This window comes from Euprymna scolopes, chromosome 46 (genome assembly GCF_053919585.1).
Source record: "Euprymna scolopes isolate OS-2025 chromosome 46, ASM5391958v1, whole genome shotgun sequence".
NCBI lineage: Eukaryota > Metazoa > Mollusca > Cephalopoda > Sepiida > Sepiolidae > Euprymna > Euprymna scolopes.
In genome coordinates this window covers 218887529-218910671 of record NC_136527.1, presented here as the reverse complement: position 1 = coordinate 218910671, position 23143 = coordinate 218887529, and the positions used below count along the sequence as shown (strand labels likewise).

Genomic DNA, 23143 nt, shown 5'->3' with positions numbered 1-23143 from the left:
GAATATATGTCAACCTATGTCACGGTAACATATATTGAGCAAATTTCTAACAGTATTTTGTCTAGTTTATTATTTATAATATCTTTTCCCAAACTTACCGTGTTAAAGAGAGAGTCGGGCGCCTTTTTCGAATCTATTTTTTAAAAACCACCGAATATATGTCAACCTATGTCACGGTAACATATATTGAGCAAATTTCTAACAGTATTTTGTCTAGTTTATTATTTATAACACCTTTTTCCGAACTTACCGTGTTAAAGAGAGAGTCAGGCGCCTTTTTCGAATCTATTTTGAAAAACCACCGAATATATGTCAACCTATGTCACGGTAACATATATTGAGCAAATTTCTAACAGTATTTTGTCTAGTTTATTATTTATAACACCTTTTTCCGAACTTACCGTGTTAAAGAGAGAGTCAGGCGCCTTTTTCGAATCTATTTTGAAAAACCACCGAATATATGTCAACCTATGTCACGGTAACATATATTGAGCAAATTTATAACAGTATTTTGTCTAGTTTATTATTTATAACCCCTTTTTCCGAACTTACCGTGTTAAAGAGAGAGTCGGGCGCCTTTTTCGAATCTATTTTGAAAAACCACCGAATATATGTCAACCTATGTCACGGTAACATATATTGAGCAAATTTCTAACAGTATTTTGTCTAGTTTATTATTTATAACATCTTTTCCCAAACTTACCGTATTAAAGAGAGAGTCGGCCGCCATTTTGAATTTTTAACTATGGCCGAAGCATGAAATAAATAACAAATAAATAAACTGGAAGACGAGTGCTTCCGGAAAGAATAAATTGGGTTTGTATTACTGTATACATAGATTTGTTGCGGTTGGGGTTGACGGTCTGGGAGGACAATCAAACGAAAGGATAGACACGGATAATTAAGAAAACCTCTCATACGAAACTCTTACTAATAGTTTCAGTCACTCTCATCACATTTTTCTTAAGTTACACTTGTGTTTGACAGTCATGCGTCTCTGTTGTCGACGGCACCTTTGGCAGAGGTCCCTCCCCTTGCAGCAGCAGCAACAAGAACAACGGCAGCAGTTCAAACGGCCATCTAAAAAAAAATGCGACTTTATCCAGTTTTTCGGAGTAATTACTTTTAACAATAAAAAACTTTCGATTCAATGAGGTCCTGGATATGGCAGTGGCTAAGTAAATGCCAAGCATGCATTGACTAGTAGAAAAAAGAATTTCGTTACTATGAGTTTACTTGTAGAAGATGGTGATCACTGTGTAAAAAAAAAAAAAAAAAAAAAAAAAGCCAAACTGCTTTTTCGGCAATTTCAAAAAAAAAAAAAGAAAAAGAAAAAAGTTAATAAAAAAATAACGCACATGAATATAATAATGAATATATATTACATTTTTTAATTTATTTTTAAAGGAATTGTCATGAGCCAGTTTTACTAAATAAATTGTCAGTTTTTATCAGTTTGTATATTTTGTGCAATAAAAACTCAAATCAGCCTTTATTTATAGCGAATCATTCAACTTATATACGTGTTCGCAAGACAATACACGGCAGGGGTCAAATACGAGATAACACATGAACATACAATTCAACATGTTTTTTTGAGATCTCAGTTCAAGTTAAAGACATGATCGTACGTACCAAGCACACAAAACTACATACCAATAGTGTAGAAGCGCCGAAATAAAAAAATAGAATTTGATGCTTAAAAACATCTAAAAAAGAAAATGCGACTTTATCCAGTTTTTCGGATGAATTACTTTTAACAATAAAAAACTTTCGATTCAATGAGGTCCTGGATATGGCAGTGGCTAAGTAAATGCCAAGCATGCATTGACTAATCGAAAAAAGAATTTCGTTACTATGAGTTTACTTGTAGAAGATGGTCTTGGATGTGACCTTAAACTGTATCCGATGGTGAGGCTCCAACTTGCAGGCTTTGGGGAGTGTTGAGCCACCCTTTAATTGCCATTGTTCCAAATACAAACAGACTCAAAAAAAACAAATATTCTATTAAAAAAATTTAATATACACAGTCTACCTATTGCTTGTTCCTGTCGCCTGTATATTTCTTTTCTTTCTTGCAATCTGTGTTGCTGGTTCATCATAGACGTGACAGTATTCTCTAATGTGGCAACCTCTGGGACTCCCTGTGAAAGTTGGGCAGGAGACAAACATTCTATTCAATGTGTTATTTTGAGATACCAGTTCAAGCAAAAGACATCTTCGTATGTGCCGAGCTTGAATTGACGAATAGAAAACGAATTTCATTATGAATTTACTCATAGTAAGCAATGGCTAAGTAAATGTTTAGTGTTTTTATTTAATGTAACATGTTTTACTCTTAAAATTACGAGGAATATGTACATACTATTGTTTTCGTGTGAAATTCAGTTTTCCGATTTCCGAAAGTTCGTCCCAATAGTGTAGAAGCGCCGAAATAAAAAAAATAGAATTTGATGAAAAAAGGGAAGTAATTTTCCGTTTCGGTTAAACCAAGATGGCTGCAATTATTAAAAATAACAACTTTAATCGTGTTAGTAACTAAGTATGTTATATTGTTTTTGCCATAAAAAAACGGCAAATAAAAAAAAAAGTAAATTGATCTCTCGATTTTTTCTTAATAAGCGCCACAAGCTATTTTGTATTCCGAGTTATGTTCCCTTCTCCATCGTCTGCTTTAAAACATCTAAAAAAAATGCGACTTTATCCAGTTTTTCGGATAAATTACTTTTAACAATAAAAAACTTTCGATTCAATGAGGTCCTGGATATGGCAGTGGCTAAGTAAATGCCAAGCATGCATTGACTAACAGAAAAAGAATTTCGTTACTATGAGTTTACTTGTAGCAGATGGTCTTGGATATAACCTTAAACTGTATCCGATGGTGAGGTTCCAACTTGCAGGCTTTGGGGAGTGTGGAGCCACCCTTTAATTGCCATTGCTCCAAATAGAAACCGACTTGAAAAAAAAAACAAACAAATATTCTATTAAAAAATTTTTTACTTCAAAATCACTGGATTCGGCATTAAATAACCTGAAAAGGGTTGATATGCCGTAAATTAGATTCAAGGATATCTTTTTTTCTCTCTCCTTCTCTGGGTATTTCTTTCTTGCAATTAATGTTGTTGGTTAGTCATAGATCTTAACAGTATCCTCTAATATGGCAGCTGCAATGTGTCTCTGTTAAAGTTGGGCAATAAACACAGCCTACCTATTCTTTGTGGTCCTGGATATGACCTTAAACTATATCAGAACGTGAGGCCCACCCTTACGGGCCTTGAGGAGTGTGGAGCCACCCTTTAATTGCCATTGCTCCCAGGTCCACTCTAACCTGGAGTGGTAGTACCTGTTAGGGTCCCAACTATGGGTTAAATAGAAACTGACTTGAAAAAAAAAAAAATACTCTATTAAAAGACTTTTTCTTCAAAATCAGTGGATTCGGCATTAAATAACCTGAAAAGGGTTGAGATGCCGTAAAACAAAAACGACCAACCAACTTGTAGCAGGCAATGGCTAAGTAAATGCCAAGGTACAAGTGTGGCACTATTTCCTTGTGCCACTGTTTCTAACACACTCTGCAGCATGGACAGGTGGTAAATTGTCCATGAGCGTAGAGATACAAAGAAATCCCTCCCCATAATTCCCTTGCTATCTTTCTGTCTCTTTCCTGAACGACCACCATGATGTGAGGACACATAGCCTGTTTCTCCGTAAATGAGGGGGGCACCCCCTCCCTCAACACTAGTTAGGGTAGGTTAGTTAGCTTCGAAAAGCCTATCATCCAGTTTTAATTGTAAAAATTAATTGTAAATTATTTGTTTTGTAATATATATTGTATCCCTAATGTAAAATAAAATAGTTAGTTATACCTTATGTATATTACAATTGTGTCGCGTGTCATTTTTCTTGTGTCTGCCATGAATGCCTTCATAAATGTCTGAAGTCGAAAGGCGGCCCTGAGGACAAAGAGATGAGGATTCCCACCAGAATGCCACCAGGGTGAAGAGATCATCTTGAGAGAAGAAAGGAGCCACACCCAGATCCAACATCCCAGGTATGATTTTCTTCTTACTACACAGACCCTAATGACTGGCCCATCTTCATGTCCTCATGAGACAGCTTTAAGACATTTACTATAACACGTCTGTCGGTCACACCTCAGTGACCGGCTGATAGTGGTATACAAGTAAATGCCAACTTGTAGCAGGCAATGGCTAAGTAAATGCCAAGGTACAAGAATGCTCGTAGTTGGCAGCAAATGTGTTAATTGGATTCAGGGATCTTTTTTCTTTCTCCTTTTCTGGGTATTTCATTTCTTTCTTGCAATCTGTGTTTCTCGTTCATCATAGACCCTAACAGTATTCTCTAATATGGCAACCTCTGCGAGTACCTGTGACAGTTGGGTCATAGACACCGCCTACTTATTAGGCGGTGATCAGTGTAGTTTCTGTATATTTCTTTTGTTGCAGTCTTCTCTAGTATGACACCTGACCTCTGTAATATATTGGACAGGATTATCTCCCTTGCACTTCAATGAACTACGGATTATCTCCCTTGCACTTCAATGAACTACCACTAGAGGGCGCGACAGTCTTGAAATCTTTTTTCTTTAGTAAATAAAAGGACCGGGAGACGATCTTTCCCTGCGAGACGTACCGTCTGCCGATCTATCTATAATGTTATTTTGTCTGGTGCATTTTTATTCATTATGCATTGTTAATGTTGATATACTTTCTGTATATTTCTTTTGTTGCAGTCTTCTTAGAAATCAAGGGCCCACGACCTGGGGCTAACACTTGACCTCTATATGAGATACATAAATATTCGAATGTTCTATTAAAGTGCTCTATATCTCCAACACAGAGTGAATAAAAAACTGAGAACATAATTTTCCTTTCCCCAATTAACCATTATCCCTGAGTGGCTTCCGGGCCTTGATAAGTGATAAGTGGTGACCACCGTGTCAAAAAAAAAATAATGATTCTTTAGTGCATTTGCACCGGAGTTGCATTTTTTTGTTGCTGGTTCAAACTACATATTTTTGAAAATTAGGAATTACACATCTCTATATAAATAAAATGAACTCATTTTTTCCCGTCTGATTTTGACATTAATAGGATTAAAAATCAAGATATTTCATGCAAATATAATATGCACAAACGGCAGAACAATATCTGAGGTGTGTTATAGGCTTATTATTTCTCAAATTCCTCGATAATCTTAGATTTCTATACTTTTTCTGCTGAGAAGTCACGGCCAAAATCGGTTAAGATCAATGGAAGTGGTAAAATATTTTCTCTCTAATAAATTCCTCCTCCTCCCTGCCACCACTTAACACCGTTTAGGGATCGTTCACAAGGAACAGTTGAGAAGAGAACACCGGTTTGGCTTCGTAGTTCTTTCATGTGAAGTTATTTAAAATCACTAAACTAAGCTGCAGTGCTCTGTGGCGTAGTGGTTAGCGTGCTGGACAATTCACATTATATTTTCACGTTCGCGCCGACCTACCGTAGTCGTTTTTTTTCCTAAACAACTGGAATGGACTTTTCTTGGTGGCCAAACTGTTAACGTTGCAGATGTTTTTTTTTTTTTGTTTTTTTTTCACACTTTATTTTCCTACTTTTACTCATGACTCCGGGTTTGATCCTTCCTACTTACCTACCATAACATTTTTTAAAACTCCCTCCCCCGTCCCGGAAACAAACACTCGGGCAATGCCGGGTACCCCCGCTAGTCAGAAATATTGTTTCGCATATGTCTTACGTGCGACGACTTATCGGAAAAATAATTCACAAGAATATGGCTTTTTTTTTTCTCTCTTTTTTTTTTATTTTACAAAGTTCTCAGAAATCAAGGGGGTCCACTACCTGGGGCTAACATTTGAACTCTATATGAGATACACAAATATTCAAACTACATATTTTTGAAAATGAAGAATTACACATCGGAAATATAGTTTCGCATATGCCTTACGTGTGACGACTTATCGGAAAAACGTACTTGGCTTTTATATAGATAGAGAATTGCATCAGTAGTGAGATATCTTCTGGAGCGGTAGAAGGATCCCACCATCTTTCCAGCGACCTTGGCAACAGACTTGATGTACGTGTTCCATTTCAGATCAGGAGTAAAGGTCAAACCCAGAAGCTTGTCAAAATATGGAGCCTCCCCAAGACGAGAGCCATCCATTTCAATTGATGCCAGATGTGGATCAGAGCGTCGATGATGTAAAGATAGAAGCTTGGTTTTGGATGCAGTAAAAGTAACCAGCCACCTCTTCCTTCATTGAACCACGTGCTCAAGATCAGAGGAGAGAGAATCAGAGAGAACTTTGTCATTTACGACCTTTGATGTGTTGCTGTAGATGATCGTGTTATCAGCATAGATGTCAACGAATGATTTAAAACTAGAGAATTAAATCCTTCTTATATAAGAGAAAAATCCAGGTAGTCCTCGACGGTCGCACATCTAAACAATATGATATAAATGCGGGAGTGCCTCAGGGTTCTATCCTTGGACCTCTATTGTTCCTGATATTCATAAATGACCTCCCCGACAACATTGCCTCTGAGATGGGTATATATGCTGATGACACTACACTCTATGGCAGGCACGACAGGAAGACGAATGAACACATTTCTAAAGAAATGGCAGGAACACTAGAGGAAGACCTCCAATCTGTAGTGGAATGGGGACAAAAGTGGTTGGTCGTGTTCAATGCTGCCAAGACTAAACTAGTTTCATTCAATAATTACAAGAAACCTTCTCTACCACCCATAGCAATGGCCAACGACTCTTTATCTGAGAGTCCATCTTTCAAACTCCTTGGCCTAACGTTCACAGGAAACATGAGTTGGAACAATTACATTGAAGGCATTGCCAGGGCCGCTGCAAGAAAGGTAGGCTCTCTACCGTGCTAGAAAACTACTAACACCCGAAAGTATCCTGTACCTCTATAAGGCCACCATTCGCCTATGTATGGAGTATTGCTGCCACATCTGGGCTGGTGCATCTGCTACTAGTCTCTTGCTCCTTGACAAGGTTCAAAAGAGAGTCGCAAACCTTATAGGCCCTGAACTGGCATCTAAGCTTCAGCCTCTGTCCCATCGACGAAATGTTGCATCCCTCTGCCTTTTCTACAAGTATTTTAGTGGTGAATGCTCTGACGAACTGCAATCACTTGTGCCCCCACGACGCGAGCACCCTCGACAAACCCGACAGGCTACTAAATCCCACCCCCACACTGTAGAGATCCCTAGATGTAAAAGATCTTTTTACTCCAATAGTTTCTTCCCCAGAACCGCAAGACTCTGGAATTCCATTCCAGGTCCCTGCTTCCCCAACAGTACTGACGTGCAGAAGTTCAAGTGTAACGTGAACCGACACCTTGCTGCCCAAATCCCTACATAGTACCCCAGTAGTTGTTGCCCCTGATAGTAGCCCCTACACCAAAGTGGCAATTTGCCTTGTTTGGGGTGAAAATGTAATAATAGGTACAAAACACCGTCCCCTCCCCATGTTAAGAATGGCTTTTTAATGGGGTGAAAATGTAAAAAAAAAAGAGCATAGATGTCAACGATGTCGGAAACATATCTGAGATAAGCGGAAATAAATGCAAGTGAGAAGAGAGCCATAGTTAGCTTGTAGTACTCACATCCCCTGGACAGAGCAGCAAGAAAGAGGATTAATGGTTTCAGACACTCTGTCACGTGATTGTGGTTGGACAAGCCAGGATGAAATAGATTTCAAATCTCGAAGTCGTGAGAAGTTGCTCCTGCCTGTGGTTGTAGCGGGTGTCAGCTGTTATAGATTTTTGTGGGTGGCATCTTAGGGATTATTGCTAAAAATCTATCACGAGGCAGCAACACTACTTGCAAGAAAGCAAAAGAAATAGGAGTTAAGTGATAAGTGGTGACCACCGTGTAAAAAAAAAAATAATGATTCTTTAGTGCATTTGCACCGGAGTTGCATTTTTTTGTTGCTGGTTCAAACTACATATTTTTGAAAATGAAGAATTACACATCGGAAATATAGTTTCGCATATGTCTTACGTGTGACGACTTATCGGAAAAAGATGACCAACACAATTCACAAGGATATGGTTTTTCTCTTTATTTTTTTAGTTTTCTTCCTCTGAAGATTGTAAACCAGCTGTCAACATTCCCTGCTTTTTATTGAAACCAACCGAGAGCTCTTTTTACTATCCTTGTTGTTCCCTTAAGTGCAATTGTCTGAATCTTTTTTGCACTTGGTTCACCAGAAATATTAGTTAGGTAGGACTTCAGGTTCTTCTTCATAAGCCCTGTGGCATGTGTGTATGTGTGTGAGTCTGTATGCTTGTGTGTGTGCGCATGGGTTTTTGTGGGTGTGTGAGTGTCTGTACATGTCTGTGTGTATTTGTGTGCATGTGTGTGTGTGTGCGTATGTGCATGCATCCATGTGTCTGTTTTTTTTTAATTTTTTATTTTATTTTTCTTCCTTTAAAGATTGTAATGCTGGGTATGGGACAGCCAAACCAGCTGCCAACATTGCCCCGCTTTTTTATTGAAACGAACTGAGAGCTCTTTTTAGTATCCTCGTTGTTCCCTTAAGTGCAATTGTCTGAATCTCTTTTGCATTTGGTTCACCAGGAATATTAGTTAGGTAGGACTTCAGGTTCTTCTTCATAAGTCCTGTGGCACCTATGATAACTGGTATGATCGATATGCCTTTTAGGTTCCAATTTCTTTTCATATCATACATGAGACCTTGATATTTAGTCTGTTTCTCTCTTTCAGCTCTGTTAAGACCACCATCATTAGGGACACTCACTTCAATCAAGGTTGCAACTCTCTCTGACGTATTTCATATAACTATGTCAGGTTTCACAGCAGCATTTTCAAGTTAGGTGGCTGTAGGGATTACATGTTCGTAATGTATGGTATATAAGTCATTTCCAACTGTTCCTTCAGGTTGATTTTTTTTTTTTTTTTTACTTCAATAAGAGATCAAGGGGCTAATCCCTCCTGGAGCTAACACTTGATTCTGTTATGATTTTAATTTATATCCGAGGGCTCTTTTAAGAATAGATGCTGTTCCCTTTATGGCTGCTATTTGTATCTCGTTACAGCTTGGTCTTCCAGGGATTGCTTCTAAGTATTTATGAAGATTTTTTTTTTATTAACCCAGTTGCTCCTACTACAACCGGTATAATGTTTATTTCTTTCAGAGACCATGTCGTTTTTAGATCATTTTTTAGGTCCTGATATTTTGTTATCTTTTCCTGTTCAGCTCTATTAAGGCGAAAATCATTTGGGACTATGACGTCGATAATGAGTGCAGTTCTTTCGGGCTTGTTCCATATTACTATATCTGGCTTGATGGCCTTGTCTTTTATGTATCTGCCTGCCGGTATGTTTTTGTCGTAGAACACGGTCACATTTTCATGTGATGTTTTTGATGGTGGTTCATGTTCCCAGATATTTGTCGATCTGTCAGTAGAGGTACTTACCTACTTTGTTGTGCCGAGCAGTGTAATGGCCATCTGCCAATGAGATTGGGCATGCAGACATTCGATGGCTTGCGCTTTCAATCGCTGAGTGGCAAAACCTACACTGGCCATTTGTTTGTAGGTCAGCCGTTTTTTTAAACCCATTTGTGAGTAAGCCCTGATCTTGCCCGGCTACAACTACATTAGAGTGAAGCAGCATTTTGGTGTAGTTTTTGTTTTCATTCTTTTCATTCTTGCCATCTGTGTCGCTGGTTTATCAACAGTGTTTTCCGATATAACCCCTCCAAAGTTTTCAGCAAGTTTTCGCTTAGTAATTGTCTGTATTTTTGAGATGAGGTGTTTTCATTTATTGAGATTGTCGGACTGACTTCCTCATCTTGGTTGTTATTGTCACAACGTTTCGGCCGTTTTGCCCTCCGGCCTTCGTCAGGTGTTTTGTATCGAACTTGGGAACCGTTTGTTAGGAGTCTCAAACCCAACCCTTTATTATTATTATGGGGGTACCATGTTCGGACTACAGCTAGGCTTTGGGACATAGTTGCTGATTCTCTGTCCTAGTCACATATGGCCAAGTGGTCCTAGACATTGTATCAAAGTTTACAGTTACCCAAAGGTGCTGAGTTCAATCCTGAACGAAGGCAGTGAAAAAAAGTAACATTCAAAACAGAGAATCAGCAACTATGTCCCAAAGCCCAGCTGGAGTCCGAACACGGTACCCCCGTAACAATAATAAAGGGTTGGGTTGGAGACTCCTAACAAACAGTTCGCCAGTTCAATACAAAACACCTGATGAAGGCCGGAGGGCAAAACGGCCGAAACGTTGTGAGTATAACAACCAAGATGAGGAAGTCAGTCCGACAATCTCAATCAAAGTTTTTGCTTTTGTTTTATTTTACTTCAGTCGAAGTTCTCAGAAATCAAGGGGCCCACAACCTGGGGCAAACACTTGAACTCTATATGAGATACATAGATATTCGAATGTTCTTAATCTCTCAAACACGGAGTAAAGAAAATTGAGAACATAATTTTCCTCTCCCCAATTAACCATTTTCATACGTTGTAGTATACCTTACATTTTGGTTTCTTGGTCTTACTGGATTCCAGGACAAGAATTTATCTAGTCTGGTGGAGTATCCAGCTTTGTGCTATTACTTGAGGTATTTACATATTAGACTCTCAATCGATGAGCGTAAAAACCTGAACTGACCATTTGCTTATAGGCCATTTTTTAATCCATTTGTGATCTTCACTGACTACAAATGGACAACTAAATTAGATTTAAATGTGAACGGCTTAACTCCTTTTCAATTTTTGGATCATTTTAATATTACATTTAAACATGGATGGAATACTGCTGCCATATCTGGGCAGGAGTTGCTAAAAACAGCCTATCCTGCCTTGACAGAGTACAAAATAGACTTCGTGGCTTAGTGGGGGATGCCCTTTTCTCTACCCTGCAACCTCTCTCCCACAGAAGAGACGTTGCGAGCCTATCCTTGTTTTATCGTTATTTCCATGGCAGGTGCTCGTCTGAACTCCAATCTCTGGTCCCCCCTCGCCAATCTTTCACGAAAAACACCCGTCTAGCTGAATCCACTGTCAAAAATTTCCCCTACTCTATATCTGTGCCTAAATCAAAACGTGAATTCCATGAACAAAGCTTCTTTCTTAGAACTGCACGCCTGTGGAACTCTGTTCCGTCTGCCTGCTTCCCTCCGGACTACAACTTGGATGTCTTCAAGTCCAATGTTAACAAATTCCTAATGAACCGCCCCCTTAATTAAACACTTCATCAAATCTCCACACTAACGTAATGTACTTGCAATAACCCTTATCCCTGAGTGGCTTCCGGGCCTTGATAAGTGGTGATCACTGTGTAAAAAAAAAAAAATAAATAGACTTTGTGGCTTAGTGGGGGATGCCCTTTTCTCTACCCTGCAACCTTGTCATTGCCAAGCTATATTTTCTGCAGTTTCAAAAAAAAAAAAAAATTGGAAGTCTCCCACTCTTGAGCCATTAGAGTGAAACAGCCTTGTCTATGTATTCCTGGTTTAGCTCCTCTAGGAACTTCCCTGCTTGCTTATTTTGTTGCCAGCCTTGTTTTCTTGTCTCTATCTCCATTTTGGTGTATTTTTTCTTTTCCTGTTCAGCTCTATTCAGGCCAAAGTACTTTTGGGACTGTGACATCGATAATGAGTGCAGTTTTTTCAAGCTTGTTCCATATAACAATATCTGGCTTGATGGCCTTGTCTTTTATGTGTCTGCCTGCCTGTATGTCTTTGTCGTAGAACACGATCACTTTTCCATTTGATGTTATCGGTGGTGGTTCATGTTCCCAGATGTTCGTTGCTCTGTCAAGTTGCATCTCTCCACAGATCTGCCAATGGAGGTACTTACATACTTTGTTGTGCCGAGCAGTGTAAAGGCTATCTGTCAATAAGATTGGGCATGCAGACATTCGATGGCTTGCGCTTTCAATCGCTGTGTGGCAAAACCTACACTGGCCATTTGTTTGTAGGTCAGCCGTTTTTTTAAACCCATTTGTGAGTAAGCCCTGATCTTGCCCGGCTAGAACGAGTCTTTCCTCATCAAAATGGAAGTCTCCCACTCTTGAGCCATTAGAGTGAAACAGTCTTGTCTATGTATTCCTGGTTTAGCTCCCCTAGGAACTTCCCTGCTTGCTTATTTTGTTGCCAGCCTTGTTTTCTTGTCTCTATCTCCATTTCGGTGTATTTTTTCTTTTCCTGTTCAGCTCTATTAAGGTCAAAATCATTTGGGTCTGTGACATCGATAATGAGCGCAGTTTTTCAGGCTTGTTCCATATTACAATATCTGGGAAAATGAACCACCACCGATAACATCAAATGGAAAAGTGACCGTGTTCTACGATGTCTTTTATGTATCTGCCCGCCTGAATGTCTGTCATAGAATACAGTCACTTTTCCATTTGATGTTATCGATGGTGGTTCATGTTCCCAGAGTTAGTTTGAAGAGATCAAGGGGCTAATCCCTCGTGGAGCTAACCCTTGATTCCATTATGATGCTTTGTGCAACATTATGTTCTTGAATCCAAATAGACTTTGTGGCTTAGTGGGGGATGCCCTTTTTTTTTCTTTTTTTTTTTTTTTTTTTTTTTACAGTGATCACCACTTATCAAGGCCCGGAAGCCACTCAGGGATAAGGGTTTCTCTCTACCCTGCAACCTCTCTCCCACAGAAGAGACGTTGCGAGCCTATACTTGTTTTATCGTTATTTCCATGGCAGGTGCTCGTCTGAACTCCAATCTCTGGTCCCCCCTCGCCAATTTTTCACGAAAAACACCCGTCTAGCTGAATCCACTGTGAAAAATCTCTTTTTTTTTCAGTTAGTTTTAAGAGATCAAGGGAGCTAACTCCTCCTGGAGCTAATACTTAATTCTGTTATCATTTAAATTGATATCCAATGGCTCTTTTTAGAATAGATGCTGTTCCCTTTATGGCTGCTATTTGTATCTCGTTACAGCTTGGTCTTCCAGGGATTGCTTCTAAGTATTTATGAAGATTCTTTTTTATTAAACCAGTCGTTCCTATCACAACTGCTATAATGTTTATTTCTTTCAGAGACCATGTCGTTTTTAGATCATTTTTTAAGTCCTGATATTTTGTTAACTTTTCCGTTCAGCTCTGTTAAGGCCAAAATCATTTGGGACTGTAACATCGATAATGAGCACAGTTCTTTTGGGCTTGTTTCATATTACAACATGTGGTTTGATGGCCTTGTCTTTTATGTGTCTGCCCTCCTGTATCTCTTTGTCTATTTACCGACTGGATGTCAGGGTAGACGTGAAATCAAATGCACCTTCAATTCAATAATCAACAAATAAAGAAAAACCAGTGGTCATTTTTCTTATAAATAAAAAAATAATTATTCACTGAAAAAAACAGCCTATCTTGCCTTGACAAAGTACAAAATAGACTTTGTGGCTTAGTGGGGGATGCCCTTTTCTCTACCCTGCAACCTCTCTCCCACAGAAGAGACGTTGCGAGCCTATACTTGTTTTATCGTTATTTCCATGGCAGGTGCTCGTCTGAACTCCAATCTCTGGTCCTCCCTCGCCAATCTTTCACGAAAAACACCCGTCTAGCTGAATCCACTGTGAAAAATTTCCTCCACTCTATATCTGTGCCTAAATCAAAACGTGGATTCCATGAACAAAGCTTCTTTCTTAGAACTGCACGCCTGTGGAACTCTGTTCCGTCTGCCTGCTTCCCACCAGACTACAACTTGGATGTGTTCAAGTCCAACATTAACAAATTCCTAATGAACCGCCCCTTTAAGTAAACACTTCATCAAATCTCCACACTAACGTAATGTACTTGCAATAACCCTTATCCCTGAGTGGCTTCCGGGCCTTGATAAGTGGTGATCACTGTGTAAAAAAAAAAAAAAAAAAAGAAAAAAGAGTTACAAAACTCAGAACATTCATGAAATTTCTGACTCTAAATATAAATGTTTTGGGACTGGCAGCTTCCATTAGTAAAGTTAAGGCTTGTCTCTTTAAAGTGTAGATTTAGGGGCTTAAAATAGAATGAGACTGAAGTCAGGAATTTCTATTTGACTGGTGTGAAAACGATAGGCAGTTGGCAGAGTGTGTCCTCGAGGCTATTTTGGCTTTCAGTATACTGAGAATTAGGTGGGCTTAACTCCATCTCTGATCCCCAGAACTTCATTTCACAATTCTCAGAAAACCAATCTCAGGTAGTTTTTGAAATTCTCCAGCTCTAAAAAAGTTTTCTTATTATTCTTCCTCGACTGCACGGAGCCTTTCCAGTTGGATTCTACGCACTTTCAAAACGAGACAAAAAACCTAATGCTGACACTCTGGAAGTCGCTGGTGTTGCCGCACATTGATTACTGTTGTCAGCTGTGGACTCCGGACAGAAAAGGTCATATTCAAGCATTAGAGGCCATCCATAAGTCGTTTCTAAGAAAGATAACTGGTTATAGTCAATTGAATTATTGGTAACTGCTGGATACGTTGAATATCAAATCGATTCAACGCAGGCAAGAAAGATATTCAATCATCTATACCTGGCGTATGATGGAGAACCAGGTGCCCAACGCTGGTATACAGCACCATATCTCAAAACGTGGCAGAAGGTGTGTGGTACCACCCCTAACCAGTGCCAGGGACAACTGGATCCGACGGCTCAGGGAATCGAGTTTAAATTCCCGGGGTCCTACGCTCTTCAATTGCCTACCACGTAACATCAGAGAGATCACGAACTGCAAAACAGAATCGTTCAAGTCGGTGCTGGATACCTGGCTGAAGTCTGTACCAGACGAACCTCAGATCCCCGGTTATACTGCTATGAGACGCAGTGAATCCAATAGCTTACGCCACATGCTTGTCTGTGTAAAGAGGGACAGCGAAACGGTGCAGCGGTCTATTGATTCGACACCGCCTATATCGTCCCAACTGGAGGCCGCTTGCCGCAGTGACATCACACAAATCTCAAATATTTACCTCTGACTATCACTCTCAACAGGAGCATTTTTAAAATTTTTATTATTACATTTTCACCCCAAACAAGGTACATAGTTTCTCCAGAAAATACTTTGCACGCTGATGTTGGTCGCACTTTTCAACGTTCCTCAGTTACATATATGAATTAGCTGCTATTTTGTTTTAAAATGAATACGAGACACTTGTTTTTAATAGAAAATAAAAGTGATAACTATCGTTATAGCGCGGTGGACGTTAGTGGAAGAGGGTATGTTGCAGAACTCTGTATCAACCTGTTTTTTTCGCTTTGTGTCTCCTCACCTCTGCTTTCTCTCTGCTCTTTTATTTATATCACTTTGACCTGTTGACCTTTTTCTCGCTAGCTTGTTTTATTGTTTTGCAACTCTCTGGGTCATAGTTCCTGTTGATTGACCTGTTGACCTCATTTTCGCCAGCTTTTGTTTATTGTACTTTTTGCTGGTTTTGGTCTAACCCATTTAATATCGGTTAGATTTCCTGGCCGATTGACGTAATACTTACAACTTTCCTAGCCAACTGATATAATATTTACGACTTTCCAGGCATCATGGATATTGGTCATTTTAAATCCAGGAATTAACTTCTGGACACTTCTTCATAAAAAACAATCATGATATAGAAGAACACGTACTTCTTGCTGGTTTTGGTCTAACCCATTTAATATTGATTAGCGTTCCTGGCCGATTGATGTAATACTTACAACTTCCCAGGCATCATGGATATTGGTCATTTTAAATCCCGGGATTTCCCATTGTGTTCTTTTGATTGCCTGGATACAGTTCCATAACACTATTACAGGTCACCTTTCCTGGAATTAACTTATTGTGTTCTTTGATTGCCTGGACACCTCTTCATAAAAAATATATAAACAACTGATATAATATTTATGACTTTCCAGGCATCATGGATATAGGTCGTTTTAAATCCCAGGATTTCCCATTGTGTTCCTGGAATTAACTTCTGGACACTTCTTCATAAAAAAACAATCATGATATAGAAGAACATGTACTTCTTGCTGGTTTTGGTCTATTGCAGGTCACCTGTCCAGGCAATAAAAGAACACAATAAGTCAATCCCAGGAAAGTTGATCAACTTATGATTCTTTAAATTTTTGGAAATGTCTGGTTTTTCTTTGTCTTTTTTCTTAACAATCGCCGTTTTAAATCCCGGGATTTCCCATTGTGCTCTTTTGATTACCCGGATACAGTTCCGTATTACAGGTCATCTTTCCTGGGATTGACTTATTGTGTTCTTTGATTGCCTAGACACCTCTTCATAAAAAACAATCATGATATAGAAGAAGAACACGTATTTGCATGCGAATGAATTTGCATGTGTTTTTTGAGTTGCGAATTTCGTGAATATGCTGACCCGCACTGATCACATAAGTATGGTTTCTCTCCACTGTGTAATCGTCGATGGTTCGTCAGACTCGACTTTTGTGAAAACCTTGACGCACACATGTCGCAAGCAAATGGTTTATCCCCGACGTGAATCCGTTTGTGCACTTTCAGTCGTGATTTGCGAGCGAAGGCGAATCCACAGACGTCGCAAGAAAAAGGTTTTTTGCCCGAGTGGATGTGCATGTGGTTTGTCAGCGTTGATTTGAAAGAGAATGAAGATGTGCAGTACGTGCATGAAAATGGGCGCTCACCAGTGTGACATCTCATGTGTGATTTGAGATATGAATGAAGCGCAAACGTCGAGCTGCACAATTCACAGGAAACGCGTTTCTCTTCCCCGCTGTGAATCTGCACGTGCAGTTTTAGTTTTGACTTTCGGGAGAACGCTGCATCGCAAACGTCGCAACGAAACGGCTTCTCTCCACTGTGAATCCGCATATGTGCAACAAACTTGGAGTTCTCTGAAAACGCGGATCCGCAAACGTTACAATTGAATGGCTTAACCCCACTGTGCATTTGTGCGTGAATTTTTAAATGGTAATTGCGTGAGAATCGAGCCCCGCACGTTTGGCATTGAAAAGGCTTTTCTCCCGTATGAGTTCTGATATGCGTTTTTAGATTCGACTCCTGCGAGAACGATGCTGAGCAAACCTGGCACGAAAATGGTTTCTGGCCTGTATGAGTCCGAGTGTGTTTCATCAGCGTCGATTTTTCAGAGAACGCGCAGTTGCATGTTTCACATTTAAATGGTTTCTCACCAGTGTGGACGCGGCTATGCCGTTTCAGGTTGTATTCCTGGGAGAACTGCGATTTGCAGACGCCACAGCTGAATGTTTTTTCGCCCGTGTGTATTTTCTTGTGAATCGACAACGTTGATTTGTGAGAAAATGTGGACGGACATAACTCGCAAGAGAACGGCTTCTTGGCTTTTGGTCCTTTTGGCATGTTTTATTCGAGAAACTAATTGTAATCAAATATGGATTAATTCAGTAGTTTCTGATGCATGGGAAAAGTAGTGTGTTCAGGGTTCATTTAGGTAATATCTTTTTTCCTTTTGGTCTCTTTTGCGTGTCTTATTCTAGGAACAAATTGGTATGAAAGAAATTAATTCAGTAGTTTCTGTTGCAGGGATAAAATAGTGTTCAGAGTTTATTTAGACGCCTTCATTCCTTTTTTTTATCTCTTTTGCATTTTTTTATTCTAGAAAATATTTGTCATCAAATATGGATTTATTCACTAGTTCCTGTTTCATGGGAAAAGTAGTGCGTTCAGGGTTCAATTAGATAAAATCTTCTTTCCTTTTTGTGTTTTTTGTGTGTCTTATTCTAGGAACAAATTGGTATGAAAGAAATTAATTCAGTAGTTTCTGTTGCATGGGTAAAGTAGTGCGTTCAGTGTTTATTTAGATATCTTTTTCCTTTTTCTCTCTTGCATTTTTTTTTGGTTCTAGAAACAAATTGTCAATAAATATAGAGATATTAACTAGTTCCTGTTGCATGGGTAAAGTAGTGCGTTCAGGGTTTATTTAGATATCTTTTTTTATTTCTTGCTTTTTTTATTCTAAAAACCAATTGCCATCAAATATAGATTAATTTACTAGTGTCTGTTGTATGGGTAAAGTAGTGCGTTCAGGGTTCATTTAGATAATATCTTCTTTTTTATTCTAAAAACGAATTGTCATCAAATATGGATTAATTCACTAGTTAGTGTTGCATGGGTAAAGTAGTGTGTTCAGGGTTTATTTAGATAATTTCTTTTTCCGTTTTCTCTCTTTTGCATTTTTTTTTATTCTAGAAACAAACTGTCAATAAATATAAAGATATTAACTAGTTTCTGTTCTATGGGTAAAGTAGTGTGTTCAGAGTTTATTTAGATAATATCGCTTCTTATTTCTTGCTTTTTTATTCTAAAAACAAATTGTCATCAAATATAGATTCATTTACTAGTTTCTGTTGTATGGGAAAAGTAGTGCGTTCAGGGTTCATTTAGATAATATCTTTTTTTTTGTCTCTTCTACGTTTCTTAATCTAGGAATGAATTGTTACGAAAGAAATTAATTCAGTAGTTTCTGTTGCATGGGAAAAGTAGTGCGTTCAGGGTTTATTTAGCTAATATCTTTTTTCCTTTTTCTCTCTTTTGCATTTTTTTGTTCTAGAAACAAATTATCAATAAATATAGAGATATTAACTAGTTTCTGTTGTATGGGTAAAGTAGTGCATTCAGGGTTCATTTAAATATCTTTTTTTATTTCTTGCTTTTTTTATTCTAAAAACCAATTGCCATCAAATATAGATTAATTTACTAGTGTCTGTTGTATGGGTAAAGTAGTGCGTTCAGGGTTCATTTAGATAATTTCTTTTTCCGTTTTCTCTCTTTTGCATTTTTTTTATTCTAGAAACAAACTGTCAATAAATATAAAGATATTAACTAGTTTCTGTTCTATGGGTAAAGTAGTGCGTTCAGAGTTTATTTAGATAATATCGCTTTTTATTTTTTGCTTTTTTATTCTAAAAACCAATTGCCATCAAATATAGATTCATTTACTAGTGTCTGTTGTATGGGAAAAGTAGTGCGTTCAGGGTTCATTTAGATAATATCTTTTTTTTTGTCTCTTCTACGTTTCTTAATCTAGGAATCAATTGTTACGAAAGAAATTAATTCAGTAGTTTCTGTTGCATGGGAAAAGTAGTGCGTTCAGGGTTCATTTAGATAATATCTTTTTTTTTTGTCTCTTCTACGTTTCTTAATCTAGGAATGAATTGTTACGAAAGAAATTAATTCACTAGTTTCTGTTGTATGGGAAAAGTAGTGCGTTCAGGGTTCATTTAGCTAATATCTTTTTTCCTTTTTCTCTCTTTTGCATTTTTTTTTGTTCTAGAAACAAATTATCAATAAATATAGAGATATTAACTAGTTTCTGTTGTATGGGTAAAGTAGTGCATTCAGGGTTCATTTAAATATCTTTTTTTTATTTCTTGCTTTTTTTATTCTAAAAACCAATTGCCATCAAATATAGATTAATTTACTAGTGTCTGTTGTATGGGAAAAGTAGTGCGTTCAGGGTTCATTTAGATAATATCTTTTTTTTTGTCTCTTCTACGTTTCTTAATCTAGGAATGAATTGTTACGAAAGAAATTAATTCACTAGTTTCTGTTGTATGGGAAAAGTAGTGTGTTCAGGGTTTATTTAGATATCTTTTTTCCGTTTTCTCTTTTTTGCATTTTTTTTTTATTCTAGAAACAAACTGTCAATAAATATAAAGATATTAACTAGTTTCTGTTCTATGGGTAAAGTAGTGTGTTCAGAGTTTATTTAGATAATATCGCTTTTTATTTCTTGCTTTTTTATTCTAAAAACAAATTGTCATCAAATATAGATTCATTTACTAGTGTCTGTTGTATGGGAAAAGTAGTGCGTTCAGGGTTCATTTAGATAATATCTTTTTTTTTTGTCTCTTCTACGTTTCTTAATCTAGGAATGAATTGTTACGAAAGAAATTAATTCACTAGTTTCTGTTGTATGGGAAAAGTAGTGCGTTCAGGGTTCATTTAGATAATATCTTTTTTTTTTGTCTCTTCTACGTTTCTTAATCTAGGAATGAATTGTTACGAAAGAAATTAATTCACTAGTTTCTGTTGTATGGGAAAAGTAGTGCGTTCAGGGTTCATTTAGATAATATCTTTTTTTTTGTCTCTTCTACATTTCTTAATCTAGGAATGAATTGTTACGAAAGAAATTAATTCACTAGTTTCTGTTGTATGGGAAAAGTAGTGCGTTCAGGGTTCATTTAGATAATATCTTTTTTTTTGTCTCTTCTACATTTCTTAATCTAGGAATGAATTGTTACGAAAGAAATTAATTCACTAGTTTCTGTTGTATGGGAAAAGTAGTGCGTTCAGGGTTCATTTAGATAATATCTTTTTTTTTTGTCTCTTCTACGTTTCTTAATCTAGGAATGAATTGTTACGAAAGAAATTAATTCACTAGTTTCTGTTGTATGGGAAAAGTAGTGCGTTCAGGGTTTATTTAGCTAATATCTTTTTTCCTTTTTCTCTCTTTTGCATTTTTTTTTGTTCTAGAAACAAATTATCAATAAATATAGAGATATTAACTAGTTCCTGTTGCATGGGTAAAGTAGTGCGTTCAGGGTTTATTTAGATATCTTTTTTTATTTCTTGCTTTTTTTATTCCAAAAACCAATTGCCATCAAATATAGATTAATTTACTAGTGTCTGTTGCATGGGTAAAGTAGTGTGTTCAGGGTTTATTTAGATATCTTTTTTCCGTTTTCTCTCTTTTGCATTTTTTTATTCTAGAAACAAACTGTCAATAAATATAACGATATTAACTAGTTTCTGTTCTATGGGTAAAGTAGTGCGTTCAGGGTTCATTTAAATAATATCTTTTTTTGTCTCTTTTACGTTTCTTAATCTAGGAATGAATTGTTACGAAAGAAATTAATTCACTAGTTTCTGTTGTATGGGAAAAGTAGTGCGTTCAGTGTTTATTTATATAATATCTTCTTTTTTTGTCTTTTTTGCATTTTTTTTTTAATTCTAGAATCAAATTTTTTCCAAATATAAATTAATTCAGTACTTTCCTTTGCATGGATAAAGTAGTGCATTCAGGGTTTATTTAGACGTCTTTCCATTTTTTGTCTCGTTCACATTTTTTTTAAGAAGTATTTGTTATCGATTCACTAGTTTTTGTTTTATGGGTAAACTAGTGCGTTCAGGGTTCATTTAGATAATATCTCCTTTCCTTTTTTGTTCCTTTTTCGTCTTTTGATTTTAGAAAATATTTGTCATCAAATATAAATTAATTCACTAGTTTCTGTTTCATGGGTAAAATAGTGCGTTCAGGGTTCATTTAGATAACATCTTATTTCCTTTTTGTTTTTTTTGCATTTTTTTATTCTAAAAACAAACTGTCAACAAATATACATTAGATAATGTATTCTTTCCTAAAAGATCTGAGCATAAGGGTTACTGAATGTAAGGTATAACTGTCATCAAATATAGCTTAATTCACTAATTTCTGTGGTATGGGTAAAATAGTGCGTTCAGGGTTTATTTAGAGATCTTATTTCTTTTATTGTCTCTTTTGCATTTTTTTTTTATTCTAGAAACAAATTGTTAACAAATACAGATTAATTCACTTGTTTCTGTTGCTGACATTTAGCCTGGAGCTGCAAGGCACCAGTGTCCATGTGTGGCCACTCGGACGTAAGGGGCTACTAATTGGGACCATGCCTATAACCGATTATGTTGCATTCCAGTATTTTTATGCGTAAAGTAGTATGTTAGGGTTCATTTAAACAACATCTTTCCTATTTGTTGATCTCTGAATCAATGGAGAGTGAACTGGAAATTATTGACCCAAGTATTAGTAAACAAATATAGCTTAATTCACTAATTTCTGTTTTATGGGTAAACTAGTGCATTCAGGGTTTATTTAGATAATATCTCCTTTCCTTTTTTTTTGTTCTTTTTACATCTTTTATTCTAGACACAAATTTTTACGAAATATAAATGAATTCACTAGTTTCTCTTTTATGGGTAAAGTAGTGCATTCAGGGTTTATTTAGATAATATCTCCTTTCCTTTATTTTTGTTCTTTTTACATCTTTTATTCTAGACACAAATTTTTACGAAATATAAATGAATTCACTAGTTTCTCTTTTATGGGTAAAGTAGTGCGTTCAGGGTTTATTTATATAATATCTCCTTTCCTTTTTTTGATTTCCGCATCAATAAAGAGTGAACTGGAAATCATACAACCAAGATACGTTTTACGTTTGCGCAGAAAAAATATTTTCTCTTTTGAAATTTGTAATTGATGTGAACATTCATGAGATGTGAGGAGATCTTTCAGGTAGGTCTGGTCCATGTGGGCAGGATTGGAAGCTGCTGCAATAGTAAAAAAAAGATTTGTTAAAAAATATAGATAAAAATTTGCGCGGAAATATTTTCTTATCCGATTCTTTCTCTGTCTTTGTGTAAAGTTTAGATAAACGCAGATTCCCCTCCCCCCCAAAAAAATAGTACATTATGGTTGAAGGATTTGTGCTTTTACTTTTTTTTACACAGTGGTCACCACTTATCAAGGCCCGGAAGCCACTCAGGGATAAGGGTTATTGCAAGTACAGTACGTTAGTGTGGAGATTTGATGAAGTGTTTACTTAAGGGGGCGGTTCATTAGGAATTTGTTAACGTTGGACTTGAAGACATCCAAGTTGTAGTCAGGTGGGTAGCAGGCAGACGGAACAGAGTTCCACAGGCGTGCAGTTCTAAGAAAGAAGCTTTGTTCATGGAATCCACGTATATGGATACTTATATTTTTACTGTAAAAACATCTTCAAAATTATTTATTGGGATTTAGACTGTAGTGCACAAGCACCTTCAAAATTGTCAAATCGGACCTGTACTGCACAAGCACCTTCAAAATTGTCCAAAAAAAGTCATAAACCAGGTGGTGGGTTACAACACCCGTTACAAGGTCATTTGAGTTTTATAAGTATATAGATTATATTTACATATATATATATATATGTGACTACTTCATTTAATCACATAAATTAATATACAAAAGTATAAATTTATGCGTAAACTTTAAGTATTTACTTCAACAGTGCTCAATACGTAGGTAGAGCTAGGTAGTAAGTTATAAAATATATATGGCAATTAAGCTACATAGAATAGCTCAACCAGGAATACATAGACAAGGCT

At 37.1% G+C, this 23143-nt stretch overlaps 1 protein-coding gene across 1 annotated transcript in view; it reads right to left on the bottom strand.

The window, feature by feature from the left end:
* The window catches only part of LOC145270364 (uncharacterized), a 126211-nt gene extending 104847 nt beyond the window's left edge, over positions 1–21364 (bottom strand). The window contains exon 1 of the mRNA XM_080126013.1: positions 16316–21364. Within this exon, the coding sequence (XP_079982139.1) occupies positions 16316–17359 (1044 nt within the window). The 5' untranslated portion in view covers positions 17360–21364. The remainder of the gene's footprint in view (positions 1–16315) is intronic.
* Between the last annotated feature and the right edge of the window lie 1779 nt (positions 21365–23143).